This window comes from Amyelois transitella, chromosome 16, assembly GCF_032362555.1.
Source record: "Amyelois transitella isolate CPQ chromosome 16, ilAmyTran1.1, whole genome shotgun sequence".
NCBI classification, from domain to species: domain Eukaryota; kingdom Metazoa; phylum Arthropoda; class Insecta; order Lepidoptera; family Pyralidae; genus Amyelois; species Amyelois transitella.
In genome coordinates, this window is record NC_083519.1 from 9,153,571 (window position 1) to 9,168,674 (window position 15,104).

At 35.3% G+C, this 15,104-nt stretch overlaps 2 protein-coding genes across 2 annotated transcripts; one reads left to right on the forward strand and one right to left on the reverse strand.

Moving 5' to 3' along the window:
• Positions 1-8: 8 nt before the first annotated feature.
• LOC106129074 (NAD-dependent protein deacetylase Sirt6) lies at positions 9-2,900 on the forward strand. The gene is made up of 6 exons (XM_060948664.1): positions 9-221; positions 417-544; positions 891-1,133; positions 1,320-1,493; positions 1,886-2,009; positions 2,216-2,900. Exons 1-6 carry the CDS (start codon positions 156-158, stop codon positions 2,639-2,641), a joined length of 1,161 nt encoding a protein of 386 aa, XP_060804647.1. The 5' UTR covers positions 9-155; the 3' UTR covers positions 2,642-2,900.
• On the reverse strand, positions 2,894-13,730 carry LOC106129106 (dolichol kinase). Its single transcript, XM_013327573.2, has 9 exons — positions 13,334-13,730; positions 12,715-12,965; positions 12,241-12,458; positions 11,473-11,661; positions 10,811-11,020; positions 10,224-10,298; positions 5,354-5,531; positions 4,870-4,950; positions 2,894-4,531 (listed from the first exon to the last, which is right to left on the reverse strand). The coding sequence occupies exons 1-9, from the start codon at positions 13,468-13,470 to the stop codon at positions 4,368-4,370; spliced, it is 1,503 nt and encodes a 500-aa protein (XP_013183027.1). The 5' UTR covers positions 13,471-13,730; the 3' UTR covers positions 2,894-4,367.
• Positions 13,731-15,104: the final 1,374 nt, after the last annotated feature.

The following is a 15,104-nucleotide window of genomic DNA, read 5'->3' on the forward strand; positions in this document are numbered from 1 at the left end:
ATCTGTGAACAAAACGCACGAGTATACCTCGCTGTCAAATTAAAATTTGAGCAAAACAAAATGTTGTGTTGTTTTTTGGACTGCTGGCAATGTAATTTCAACGAGTTCATAATTGAGAATTCTTAAGAACCAAATTCATATCATTTCCCATCAACATGTCTTGCAATTATGCCGAGGGGTTGTCCCCGTATGAACACAAAGGCGTTCTAGGCATTCCAGAGGTAAGTTAAGCAAAAGTGAGTTTGAACTGAAAGTGAACCATCTTATACGTAGGTCTCGGTGCTTTTTATCTGATAATGTTAATTATACTTGTAATTAAAAAAAAATAGTAACATTTTTGTTCCTGACATTAACACATACCACACTAATATTTAAATAAATACAACTGTTTGTAAAATGCATCTTTTCTTTTTTAGAAATTTGACCCCATAGAGAAATTCAACAAGAAATGTGAAATCCTGGCTAAGCTCATCAATGAGAGCAAGCATGTGGTGGTGCACACTGGAGCTGGCATTAGCACTTCAGCCGGAATACCAGATTTTAGGTATATTATTTTATATTGCTGCCTGTCTGTACAAATAAATTCATAAGCTAAATTATTAAAAAAAATATTCTTATGGATTCTTCTTCTGTTGTTGGCAAAGCAGTTGTGGCCAGGAATGGTAGTGAAATTTATAAGTAAAGAAAAATAACCAGTGCTATTGTCTCTGTCCTGTTACCTGACTATTGACACAAAGGAAAAAATGATTCTGTGAATTGTGTATCCCTAACACCAATACTTCCTTATCACCAGACTAGCATGAAGGTTTACCTCTTTGAAAATTCTGTTCCTATGCCACTTATAAAAGTTACATGATGTTTTATACTTTTTTAATACAAATCAATTTTAGGGGACCAAATGGTGTGTGGACTCTGGAACGAGAAGGTAAAAAGCCCACTACAGATGTGTCATTTGCCGATGCCAAACCAACCAAAACCCACATGATCCTGAAGAAGCTGGTGGAATGCAAGAAAGTGCAATACATTGTCAGTCAGAATATAGACGGGCTGCACTTGAAGTCCGGTTTGGCGAGGAAGTACTTAGCAGAACTGCACGGAAACATGTTCGTTGACGAATGTACTTTATGTAAAAGGTATGTTTATATTTTTATATAATTCCAATCAGCTCTTAAGTAACGAAATTATATTTTTTAAATTTATTTGTTCTGGTTTCTGGCGAAGCTTCCTCAAGAAACTTAAGAAATATTTCTCTAAAATAATTGTTTTTGATTTTATTTTCTTACCTCGTTAACCTTGCTTACCTTTTTGGGTAAACACAGACAGTTCGTGCGCCACCGTCCCGCCGAGACGGTGGGGCGGAAGAGCAGCGGCGCGGCGTGCGGCGCGGCGCTGGCGGGCGCGCGCGGCTGCCGCGGCCGGCGCCGCGACGCCGTGCTGGACTGGGACCACGCGCTGCCCGACGACGACCTCGCCATGGCCGACTACCATTCCAGGTATTTGTTCAGATGTTACGTTAAAACGTCGCAAGTTACAGTCATGAGAGATTATTTAGAATCTTTAGAATATACCACAGTGGCAGGACTATCTTTGTTGCTTATTTGAATAAATCACTTCAAAGAATGCAGCAGAGTCCTATTTATAATCATGTCACAGTAGACTGTACTCATTTGGGAACAAAGTCTACTTGAAAATTATTTCTCATGATGAAAGGACATTCCAGATTACTGTTGGTTCTTAAATTAACATATGTTTTTACCTTTGTTCTCGCTATCACTGCAGTTCTTTTATAATAATTGACCAACATTCTAATTCTTCTTCCTTCTGGCTTTAACTTCATTTACCAATGGTACAGATAAAATTAATGTTTTTTTTTTATTACTTTCAGTATTGCAGATCTAAGTCTTTGTTTAGGGACTACCCTACAGATTATTCCCAGTGGAAATCTACCTCTCGAGACAGTCAAATACGGCGGGAAATTAGTCATATGCAACTTACAAGCAACTAAACATGTAAGTAAAAGCAAGTAAACTTTGCTTCTTTTACATTTGATGTGATGTTTCCAGCTCTACCGCCTTACATTACTTCTAAACATGATACTGATGTCGTGTCGTCAAAATAGTCCATGTAGAAATACTAATACTAAATGTCTCCAACCAACTTAACAAATTTTCAATCTAATAATTTTCCTAAAGTAATAATTTCATTTATTTTGCAGGACAACAAAGCAGATTTAGTAATCAATTATTATGTGGATGATGTACTAGAACGGGTAATGAACATTTTAGGTATTGAAATACCTACATACAATGAGTCTGAGGATCTAACGAAACATGCTGAATCTGCTATAATTAATTGGACTATTGATAGAAAAGACGTGCTTGCTTTAGAGAAGATTTATAAAGCGAAGTGTAAAGGAGTAAAGAAGAAAAGAAATTTAATCAAAAATAAGAGAAATAGTGCAGATATAAGTTTAGGTAATGGCGATGCTGATGATAAGACTAAAGTGATTAAACTTGAAGTGAAGGAAGAAATTGCTTCAGGAGAAACTATAAATAATGGTGTAAATATCGATGATTTAAAACTAAAGAGTGAAGTGAAAAGTGAGCTGGTGACAAATGGAAATGGTGTACAAGCTAATTAAAATCAATCTGGAGTACTTAATCTCAGATCTCAATAAACTTTCTTAAAAGAATTTGATTGATAGGAACTTTTTAAAAGCCAAATTGTTATTTTCATCTTTTTGAAATTGTAACTTTGAACAAAAGAAATGTCATTAGTAGATAATAATTATTTTAATGCTTAATTTTAAAATGACACCTCTGGTTGAGTAGTGTAAATATTTTTAGAATTTGATATCATTCTCAATATTTTCTTTTTGAATGAAACACAAATGTATACTCATTTTTTATTAAAATAAAAAAATAAATTACATCTTAAACAATATAACAGTATTTTCTTTGGTTTTTAATGGAATGTTTAAAAGAAAAGTAAAAAAGATATACTAATAACAATAAAATTAAATAAATTTTGCCACTGATAAAATAAATCTCATAGTTCAAAGTTATCCTACAATCCATATGATCTTATTATAATTTCTGTAGCCGTCAAATTCACTTGAATGCTTGGAATTAGAAAAGAAAGTTTTTATGGAAAGACATGATCTTTCCATAAAAACATTGTAAGCCATCTAAAAGTTCTTGAAAAGATCGTATTAAACAAAATTTAATATGTATACTACAAAAGTGTAAAACTATGTAAATTTTTCTTTCCATTTAATGAACATAGAACACATTATATACTTTGGGATGTTAAAAATATGTTTCCATTATATTTCCCATAATCAAACAAACATTTGTACTTATTTTCACAGATGTCTGTGGTCCTGAGTGCTTTTGCTCTCTCTTACCTATATCTAAAGTAACCACGACAAATGTGTTGGGAGCTTGGCCCATTTTATTAATGCCTAGTTAAAATCTCCCACGGTATATATGATCAGCAGACCGCAGACCGCATACCGCTCCCGCCGGGAACGAGACGTGATGGGGTGCGGACACCATCGCCGCCATCTAGGTGCTCTTTCAAAAAATTTGCATCCATGCGATTCCCACGAGACGCTAGGGAAAAATTTTTGTCCGCCCCAGCAGAGCCCCGCATGCCAGGGTAAGGCTAGCCATTACCTGGGGGTCGCCCAACCCCATGGCGGAAGTGGCACGCTCGAGACTAGGCTCGCCCCTAGCCATGCATCCATCGGCGCGGCAGACCTTAGATTGGCAGGGATTTACATTAAAGAGGAATCCCAAGTCTAATGAATGTGGACGAAGCGAAAGAAGTATGCAGAGATCGTGGCAAGTGGAAAGAGGTAGTCTCTGCCTACCCCTCCGGGAAAGAGGCGTGATTTTATGTATGTATGTATGTATATATGATATTGCCAGTAAAAAAAACAAGGAAAACGATAATAGTTTCGCGTTTTCGTTCAGCCAGTCATACAGCGCAAACGATTTACTCCCCAATACAAATTCCCACATTCAGCCCTACAGCGATATCACGAGTCACGCCGCGCCTTTGAAGTGAAAAGTTAAATTAATAAATTAAATCAAAATTGTTTTATATAAGTAAAATAATTATCAGTCATTATTATTGTAATTGACTACATTTGCAATACTCACCGGGTTGCTATGATACGAACAAAATTATACATACCACATGTATTATATTTATAACATTCGATCAACTATAAACATATTTTATAGTACGTTGTTTATAGTACGTCAATGTTAATGACTCATAGTTGGCAAATAAACGTTTGACTTTGACAGTGACAGACTGACAGTGGCGGACGCTCGTGATATCCCCGCGAAGGACCAGCGCTAGAATGGCGCGAGGCGGCACAGCGGCTCGGTGGCCTGCAGCGCGAGCAGCGCCACCAGCGGCAGCACCAGGTTGTCCACCTGCGCCGTGTGGGCCTCCACCAACGCTGATACGATGGCGGACACGGTGGCCCGAAACCACCACAGTCTGGCGTCCAGAAACTCTAAAAAAAAAAAAAACAGTTTGGTTTGGCGCCAGCTTACCTTACACCTATGTAAGGTGTAATAAGTGTCCGCGAGATATGTTAGTTATTATGCGTATTTGCAAAAATACGTAATTCTTTTATTATAAAAAATTATGAGAACTTTAGCAGGTGTCGCGTGCATAATTGCATGGCAAATGGTAATAAATTAAACTTTTTTCAAAACTATTTTACTTAGAATTTGAAGTGATGTTAACCAAAACATAATTCTCATGTTTTAATGATATATTGAGTCCCTTGCCAAACTTAGTATGACATTATCCTCACAGACCTTATTTAGAGTGGAATTTTTAACTCACCGAATAAAACCAATGCATAGACAGTTGCTATTTGTGAAAGGATGTTGAATGCTGTGCCTTCCAAAGTTCTGTTGTTGTCAACTAAAACAATTGTAATACATAGTATGAGTAAGATGCAAATTATTATGTTATAGAAGAAATTATAATAAAGAGTGCACTATCGAGTCATTTTTTATCTCTGACTAGAGAGTTAACAATATTTTTTTAAGATTTTAAGATTTCAAGGCAGTCTGGAAGTTTTTTTGTTTAAACAAACGAATTGGCCTCTGGAATAAAATGTTTCTGTTTCTTACCATCTCCATCTTTCTTTCTCATACCTCTGGAGTCTGCCTGTGACCACGATCCTTAATTGTGTAAGTCAAGGTTTTACACGAAACGAGTCAAGTCTGATCTTCGTCACGGTGATTATTATAATGTTTTAACCTAACTATTAAAAATACGTAAATAGTAACAATACAATGGAATACAATAAAGAAGCGCTGACCCCTCCACTTGTAGAAGCCGTAGTTGGAGCCGAGCCAGCTGGCTGCGGCGTCGCCCACGCCGATGGCCAGCACGCCCGCCAGGCGCTCCAGCGGCGCGGCGCGCTGCGGCACCAGCGCCAGCGGCGCCGCCAGCCCCGCGAACAGGTACAGCGGGCTCATGGCGAACGAGCCCACGTCCTGGAATACCCTCGTACAGTTACAGTTACTGCTTGTGAGTCTAGATTATGAACCTCATTTGGCATCGCATTTTTTACAATAAGCGCCCCGGCTTCGCACAGGTGCAAAATTTTACGGTTAAAGATTTATTTATTTCTCAAAAAGAATAATTACATTTCATTCACTTACAGAGAAATAATAATACTAACTACTTACAGTAATTAATGTGACGGCGAGCTAAGTACATATACGTATATAAGTCGCAAGTTAACAATAAAAGATATTGACATAAGTTTCGAAAATAAAACAAAAATTACAAGCCATTTTATAAGTAGGGTAGATTGCCGTAGTAAGTAATACCGGCAACCGGTACGCAGCGCAGGAGTGAGGGTACTTCACGCGTTTACGCTGCTGATGTTTATTAAGGTTGCGATCATAGACGCAGGCGATTAGCGGATAAGTAGCGAGTTAATAGTAGAATGTATATTTGGTTGTTACTACTATTTTATTATTTGTGAATTTAATATAAATGTTTATAGTGTTATGTTATATATTTGACTTTATTTAATTAAGTATTTTTATTTTTCTTCATTTATCTAAATAAAGTACGTTTATTTATTACAATATTGTTTTTAAATATACCTTTATTCAATTTATTCAATTTTGATTTTCCAAGATATATGATTTTAATTTTCTTTTAAAAGTACCTAGTGAATTTGCTTCTTTTATTTCTATAGGCAGTTGGTTATACATTCTCACACCTTCAAACTGGATGTTTTTTGAACCAAATTTTGTCCTCGGGGCGCGAGATACCAAATGATTTGCATTACGCAATTTCATTCTTTGGGTTTGGCTTTTTTTTTGGAATGTTAGAACAGTATGTATTTTATTATTAAGAATTTTATAGATTAACGTGCATGTGTAGTACTTATATGTCTGGTTTATGTTCATTATTTTAGTGTCTGTATATATTTTTATGGTTGGCGTATTATAATCATAGTTAAAAAGTGTTTTAATAAATTTATTTTGTGCTCTTTGTAGTGGTTCTAAATTAGATTTTGCGGCTGTACCCCAGATTTCTATTAGGTAATCTATGTGTGGTTTTATTAATGAATTATATATAATGTATTTGATTTTACGTGGAAGACAGTTCGAAACCGCACGAACGGCACCTGACAAGGATGTCAATTTAGTCTTAATTTTATGTATATGTTGTTTAAAATCGAGGTAATGGTCCAAGATAATGCCAAGATATTTTTCGCTAGATTTTTGTTTTAGTTCATCATTATCTATTTTAAGTTTTATTATATCGTCGAGATTTTTGTTTTTTGCAGCAAATATAACGAAATTAGTTTTTTCAGTATTAATAGTGAGGAGATTCGACAAAAACCAATCGTTTAATTTGTTAAGATCTCTTTGTGCTTTTAATTTTAAAGTTTTACATGAGTGGCCATAATAAAATAAGCAAGTGTCGTCTGCATAAAGAGATATGTCAGCCTTAAGGCCCAAATTTTTTATGTCATTGACATAAATTAGAAATAAAAGAGGCCCCAAAATGGAGCCTTGAGGAATGCCGAAAGTCATTAAAGTTGGGGTACTTTGATGTTGTCCTATTTTCACTATCTGCCTACGGTTTTGGAAATATGATTTGAATATGTCGTGTGCCTCACCAGTGATACCGAGATTTGACAATTTGGCAAGAAGTAGTTTGTGGCTGATTGTATCGAACGCTTTCTTGAGATCTATGAATACACCGAGTACTATTTGTTTTTCATCGATTTTATTTTTTATTTTAGTCACAAGGTCTATTGTTGCTGAAAGTGTGTTTGATTTTGGTCTAAACCCGTATTGTTTGTTGTACAAAAAATCTTTTGATTTTAAGTATTTCTCTATTCGAGAGTAGATCACTCTTTCAAAAATCTTAGAAATGACTGGTAAGACTGAAATTGGACGGTAATTGCACGGATCTGATTTATTACCGTTCTTAAAAATTGGTGTTACTTTGGCAATTTTTAGAGACTGCGGGAAGACTCCCATTTTTAAACAATTGTTTATACTATTGGTGAGCGGGATGGCAATTATATTTTTAATGCATTTGATCATTTTGGTGCTGATACCATCTATGCCTGAACTAGTATTTGGGTCTAAGTCATTAATTATTTGAATAATTTCGTCCACGGTTGCCGGCACAAAACTTGTTAGCTCAGTCGCTTTAACTATGTTCGGTGATTGTGTATCGTTTCGGTCAACTTTTTGGTATTTGTTTGGGATTTTGCTTGCAAGTGTTGAGCCTACAGTAGAAAAATAACTATTGAAACTCTCGCAAATTACTTGCATATCCGTTATTATTTTCGAGTTCAGGATGACTTTGTCCGGTACTGCTGTATGTTTGATGTTGTTACTAGCTAATTCATGAATGGCTTTCCACATTTTTTTAGGCTTGCTCATGTGATTTTTAAAGAACTTGAAGTAGTATGTTTTTTTGGTTGTTTGAATTTTCTTATATACTCTGGCTCTAGCTTCTTTAAATTCCTGTTCTAGTTTTATGTCTTCTTTATTTGTTTTGTATCTATGCCAAATTTCATTTCGTTTGTCGATGTCTTGAATAATATCATTTTTAATCCAGTCTTGACGTGGTGGGTTTAGGTACTTAGATTTAGTGACTTTACTTGTAGATAGACATTTTAGAATACTTTCTTCCAACATTTCATATGCGCTTTCGTCTTTCCTTATATTGTGTTCTGCTGAGTCGTGTAACTTTTTATAGTTTACTGCTGTGTAATAAATTTTTTGAACAGGTTTACTATAGTGGTTTTCAACTTCTAAGTATATTTGTCGATGGTCGGACATCGATGATTCAATAAGACTAAAATTAAAATTGTTGTCTTTTAAGTTAGTGCATACATGATCAATAATCGTGTTTGTGGATTCTGTTACACGCGTGGAGTACTTCCGGTGGACTTTGTTTATTATCGTAAAGTTGTTCTCTTTTAAAATATCTTTATATTTTCGAGTTTCCTTGTCAGGTACCAGTAAGTCAAAATTGTAGTCCCCAAAAACCAAAGCTCTTTTCCTTTTTTCCAGTTGTTGTGAATATAGTTCAAGAAAGTTGTCAACGTTCTTCTTGTTGGGGTTGTATATAGCACCGATGTCCAGAGACTGCTTTTCAAGATGTATCCAAAGGTAGTGGTTGTTGTCAGCTATACAATGGTCTTCAATCATCCTGTGCTTTAAGTTGTTGTGAACAAAGATTGAAACACCGCCTCCTTTGCGATTTTGTCTGAAATTGTTATAGTGGGTGTAGCATGGAATGTTGAGTTTTTGGACGTCGGTTTCATTTTTTATCCATGTTTCAGTCACAACAATTATATGCGGTTCTATCTGGGCAGCTATGCATTTAAGTTCATCCAGTTTACCTTTCTTGACAAGACTGCAAGCATTTATATATAAGCATTTCAAAGATTTATGAGAACTTTTTATGTCATTATAGTTTTTGATGAACTTGTGTGTTATCTTCCCCCTGGAGGGGGCTGCTAGTTTTTTGACTTGGATGTCTCTTTTCCTTGCTTCTCTCCCGTTGTTTGGGTAATTTTGGGAACTCCTTTAATATATTTTATGGCTAAATTGGTCTCTCCCTCTGTTTTCCGACTTTTCAATTCCTCTTTTAATTTTTGAAAGTGCTGTTTTTGCAGGGGCGTTCTGTCAGAGAATATTTTAATGGTGTCCATTTGTAAATTGCTCTTATTGCGTAATATAGTTTTTACGGTATTTTCCGATGTATAGCAGGCTTTGATGGGGCGATTTATACCAGGTTTATATTTTCCTAGTCGGAAGGTTTTATTTGGTTCAGGACAGTCTGGATAAATAGATTTTGTGATTTTTGTAATCTCAACCTTATTGTAAGTGAAACGGTTGATTGGGCTAGTTGGCTCTGGAATACCCAATATCACTATATTTTTAGAGCGTTGGTGTCGCTCGTGAACTTCATTTACAATTTCTTCATAACTTATAGATGGTTCAGTAGCTGTAGTTATAGTACTCAACGTTGTGGTTTCCCTAAATTGGTTTAAATCTGTTTCTAAATTCTCAATTTTCTTTTCAATATTCTCTGTTTTTGTTTCTAACTCGTTAAGTCTTAGTTTTGTATTACTCTGATCTAATTTAATACTTTCGATGGTGTCACCAATACTATTTACATGAGTTTTGATAGTAGTGACGTCTTCATATCATTTCATTTTTTTTCATTCATCATTTTAAATGTTGTTATACAAAAAAACCTTCCTCTTGAATCACTCTATCTGTTACAAAAAACCCCATCAAAATCCGTTGCGTAATTTTCAAGATTTAAGCATACAGACATGCAGACTAAAATAGCGACTTTGTTTTATACTATGTAGTGATATATATCGGCTATTATAATGAAAACTCACCAGTCCCACAAACAGATACAAAGAGGTCATAAGTAAAGACCTTAAGTCCTACCAAGATATATGAAAGATAAATGCGTCTGCTCCAAGAGAGCATACACTATAACGAAAGAAACCAGATACTACACTAGATTTAAATATACTTAGTTTTAAATTTGGTAAAACGACGCGAATCCGAGTCAGTTGCCATAATAAGAATTAGCCCTGATGCTTCTAAATCCTTGTACCTTTTTCAAAGCGTAAAATACTCCAAAAAACAGCTCTATTTTAAAGTAATATTTCTCACCTTCTCATCACTGTACACATCAAACGCTGCTTGCAGTGTCGATGATATTGGTTCTATGTTGGATTTCCGAAGAGCCTGCAAACAAATTTATCCATCACTCGTTGAAAATCTTACTCATTATAATTTTGACAAATAAGGATACTAGATGTTCATGCCGGGACATTGAACAGATATTGTTGTAACAACTCTTCATTGACGGAAAAACAAGTCTGAAAGTGTAAGCAAAGCAAGCAATGGGATTGGCGTGCCGCAAGGATCGATTCTGAGGCCTTTTCATTTCCTGTATGTAAATGACCTTATGTTGTAAAACAATCTCATAAAATACCGCAAAAAGTTTATTCTGGTAGCGAACACAGCGATCTTTTTGACGCAATGCAAAATCCCTTACACATGTTTAGAAAATTTAAATTCATCATCATTTTGTTATCTACTTTTGAAAATTCGCGTTACGTTTCGGCTTGCGAAACTCTTGTTTTTCACTTTGTTCAACTCCAAATTTTATATCGCCTTTCACGACACCTACATACATGAAGACTTCAAGTGAAATTATTCCCCTTCTAACACAAACATCTCGGCTCCAAAATTACCTCTATCAAAATCACCAGGGCCAGTCCAATGCCTGAAGCTAGCCTGATCAGGTTGACATCCAGAATGATCCCAGACATGAAGACAAGAGAGGCCAGCACATGGAAGGACTTGCGTGTCACCGTGTTAGCCTTGATGGCCAATTGTGTCCGGGACATTAGAACCAGGATCGCGATCACTACAAGCGACAGCCAAAACGCGAATATTTGTGCCTGAAAAGTTTGAAATGTGATTAAAACACAGAAAAACATTCTCGTGCTGATGTGAAATTAAGTAGTTAAAATATAATAGGCTGACACAAAAATAAAACTAATTTTGTAGTAATCGGATACTTATGTAGTAGGAAATCGAAATGTCAGAAAGCGGACCGCAGGCCCCGAAGCACTAGGGGGGAGTACGCAACTACGGAGATGCGCAGAGATGAGAGAGAGATGGACCTAATCATACACTTAGAAAAAGGTTATTTTTAAAATGTTTAGTTATAAAAAGTCATAGTAAAAATTAGTTTTAAAAAGTCTACATTTATGTATCACTGCATTTATTTTTAGTGCAATCAGTTATTTCGAAGATAAAGGGGGCAACGGTCAGTTTTCAAACCTCCTTGATTTAGGTGTTCGTCAAGATATATACATGTCAATAGAAGTAAAAGTAATTATAAACTTACCCTATTCTTATTCAGGAAGATATAATGAATTATTTTGGGCAGAAATCCCACTCCGATGATGGAATGTAGTATCATCATGGCGAATGCTAAGGCTACAGTAAAAATTTTGCCAAGGTTCTGAAGGTTCCTTTGGTCATCGCTCAGCAAATACAATGCTGTAACAATCAATCCCACTGTTGACAACATTGTCTGAAAACAGACCACAAATTGTGTCAAGGTACACAATCGCCTTCTTAGCAAAGCTTCCTTCTGGCTTTAGTCTTGGTCTTTAAATTATCCATAGCTCTATAGAGAGGGCCCTAAGACCCAGAATCCTGTATTAGTTGTCTGACTTAATCTTTGCAGTATTTGCACGGGAACCAAACCCATATTGAGTCACGGTTACATAACACATCCAGTTGCCTGAATGTACAGGTTTCCTCATAATGTTTACCATCAGTTTGATAAACTGATGCTCTAGCTGTACATCATCGGTCAGAATCATCACACCAGACTTGCTGGCTTGTGATACATTAATTTAATGGAATGAACAAATGAACATTTAATGGTTTACAGCTCAAAACCTTCATTTGCTTAACTGACAGGAAAGAACGGAAAGTGCTGTTCCTTGCCTTGGGTGTTGTGGTAAATGGGTTTCAACCCATACATACATAAAATCACGCCTCTTTCGTGGAGGGGTAGGCAGATACTACCTCTTTCCACTCATACATACATATAATTAGCATTCAGTGAAGGTTCATTGTTTTAAAAATGTATTGACATACTCACATTGACTATAGTGTTAATAAATTCCATTTCCTCATCTTGGTCTCCAATATCACGGAACAGTTTGATTCCTATTGTGACTATGGTCAGAACTATTCCCTGTGAAACTATCATTGCTTCTCCCACGGTGAATGTCTTAGGGTGCTGTACCAGACATGTTCGAAGTAATAAGTTGTATAAAAATAATGAGGGAAATGAACAAATCAGTGAGAAGATTAAATCTGTAACAAAAGATATATAGTTAGTCCTCAAAACTCAAGTTATCACTCTCTTCAGTTCCTACTAACTAATATAATAATAAAAAAATGGTAATTTTTTTTGTTTTAAAAAAATAAATCTTGACAATCAGTCCAGTAGTTTTGTTGTTTTAATAAATTTTACATAGAACTTGATTAGACCTTTAGGGGCACAAATCTGAAGCCCAGCTAAACTTTTTGTGTAGAACATTTGAAGGATATTGAGAGATATTCTACATACCTTGTCCCAAGAAATAGTACACCATCAGAACTGACACCATAGTTGAAGCGGTGCAGCCTCCATACCCTAGATCATGGAGCACCACACAGGACACAGATAAGAAGAGCATAAATAATATAGAGTAGGTCAATAGGCCAATTGACAAACACGCAATGATTTTGTATAGCAATGACACCTCGTAGAACAGTGCATATATGCTGAGAACTGCTGGCAATAGGGCACAGCACCATATTCCATTGCTGTTAACTGGTCTGAAAGAGATAATATTTTGTAGTTACTCTCTCAAATACTTTATTGTAAAAGATACACAGATTGACACTAGAATTGATTCTATGTACGGTAACAAATGTACAACCATAACCTTTCATCTTTACTACAGACAAGAGTAGCTTTGGGTGCTTATGATCAGTTACCTAGTCCTGTATCATGATAATAGGCAGGCCCCAGGCATCTCTGGGAGGATAACAGGGATAAACACAAAGAGGTTGAGGACAGATAGCACAGAAAACAAGTGGAATATGGCAAATATAATAGGTATCATTAACAATTGTGTCAATTTCTATTTTATGAAATAAATTTACCAAGTACACAAATAAATATTAAGTAATTTATGATTTACCTGGTTATTATTCCTTCAACCTTCAAATTTCTCTTAATTTGTTCATCAAGGATCATAAAAATTTTCATATATTTAGATTTAAATACTGTAGATAATGACAAATAGTCACTATAAATTAGATCCGGCCTCTTATCCATGATTTTATTGAATTTTTATGATATCAAAACTCTTACTGCTATGCGGCAAAGCGGTGTTCTGACGAATTACAAAGGCAAGGCTTCAACTCAAGTCCCCTGGTCATATAAACGTACTAATATACTAAACATATAAGAAAATATTTAAAAACCCATTTAAAAATGAAATGTAAGAACGAATTCAAACCCAAACAAAGTTAAGTGCTGTCTGTTGCTATCGCTAATAACCTTTGAACACAGCTGATTACTAAATGTCAACGTCAAATATGGATCTGACTGGATCTGTCTGACCAATGAACACGTATGTGGTGGTAGGCAGGACCTCTGACAGGACAGACAGAGAGACTTAAAGTGCTGATTAAACAAAACTCTCGATATCGGTAATTGATCTTACATATTATATTTTACTTTCTTGAGGCGAAGTACGAATACTTTGAAAGTATTTAATGAGAAAATAATCCCAAAAATTATCGACACAATGCTTAGAATGGATTTAGCAAAAAAAATACTTAATAGTTGCACACACGACTATGATCCATAATCTGTTGGTAATAAATATCTATTTTATTTAAGTCAAGGACTTCCGAGTAAAATACTTTTTTTTAAGGACAAATTACACTGATTGAGTTAGCCTCGCTCGAAGTAAGTTTGAGACTTGTGTGACGAGATACTAACTCAACGATACTATATTTTATAATAAATACTTATATAGATAAAGATAAACATCCAAGACCCAGGCCATTCAGAAAAAGTTCTTTTCTCATCATGCCCTGGCCGGGATTCGAACCCGGGACCCCTAATGTCACAGACAAGCGTACTACTGCTGCGCCACAGAGGCCATCAGACTTGTCTTTGAGACAGGTTACAAGTATTTCGGACTGAGCCTTGATTGACATTGCAAGTACGAGGCGCGTGCGTACGAGAGAAAAGTACTAGGGATGTGACATTGCTGATAAAAAATCGATTTTTATATAATCGATTTATTTTTTAAGTATGAAAAATCGATTAACAAATAATCGATTTTTCTTAAGAAAATAATCGATTTTATTATATTGATAGATTTTTTCCTAATTTTTCAATTTATGTCAAAATTAACGCCATTTACATTATATCAATAGATTTATTCATTAAAAATAAACAACAGAAACAGAAAGCTCTTATAAAATCAACACAAATTAAAGTTTTTAACAATCAAGTTTGAAAAATGAAGTTTCAGCAACGAATAATGAATAAAATATCAACCGAATGTCGGTAAAATACTGTTCATCGACTAATTCCATCTAGAGAATGTTTGATTAAATTAATCATCTAAACTGTTTTAAGAGCACAGAAAGAATGCACAGATGGCGTTGATGTAATATTATGGAGCTATGATAGTATTCTTTGGCAGTTCGCGTTCCGGGCTCCAAGCCAGAAGACAAAAACGTAATGTTGGAGTGCATTTATTGTATGATTATAAAAAACGATTTTTAATCGATTATTAATTTAAAAAAAATCATGTATAAAAATCAATTTTTCTTTTAAAAAAATCGATTTTTTCCATAATCGATTTTTTTTTCACATTCCTAAAAAGTACTTTATAGCGAGTATGACAGGCTAAACCCTGTATTGATACTTAAATACATCCCTAAACTCGT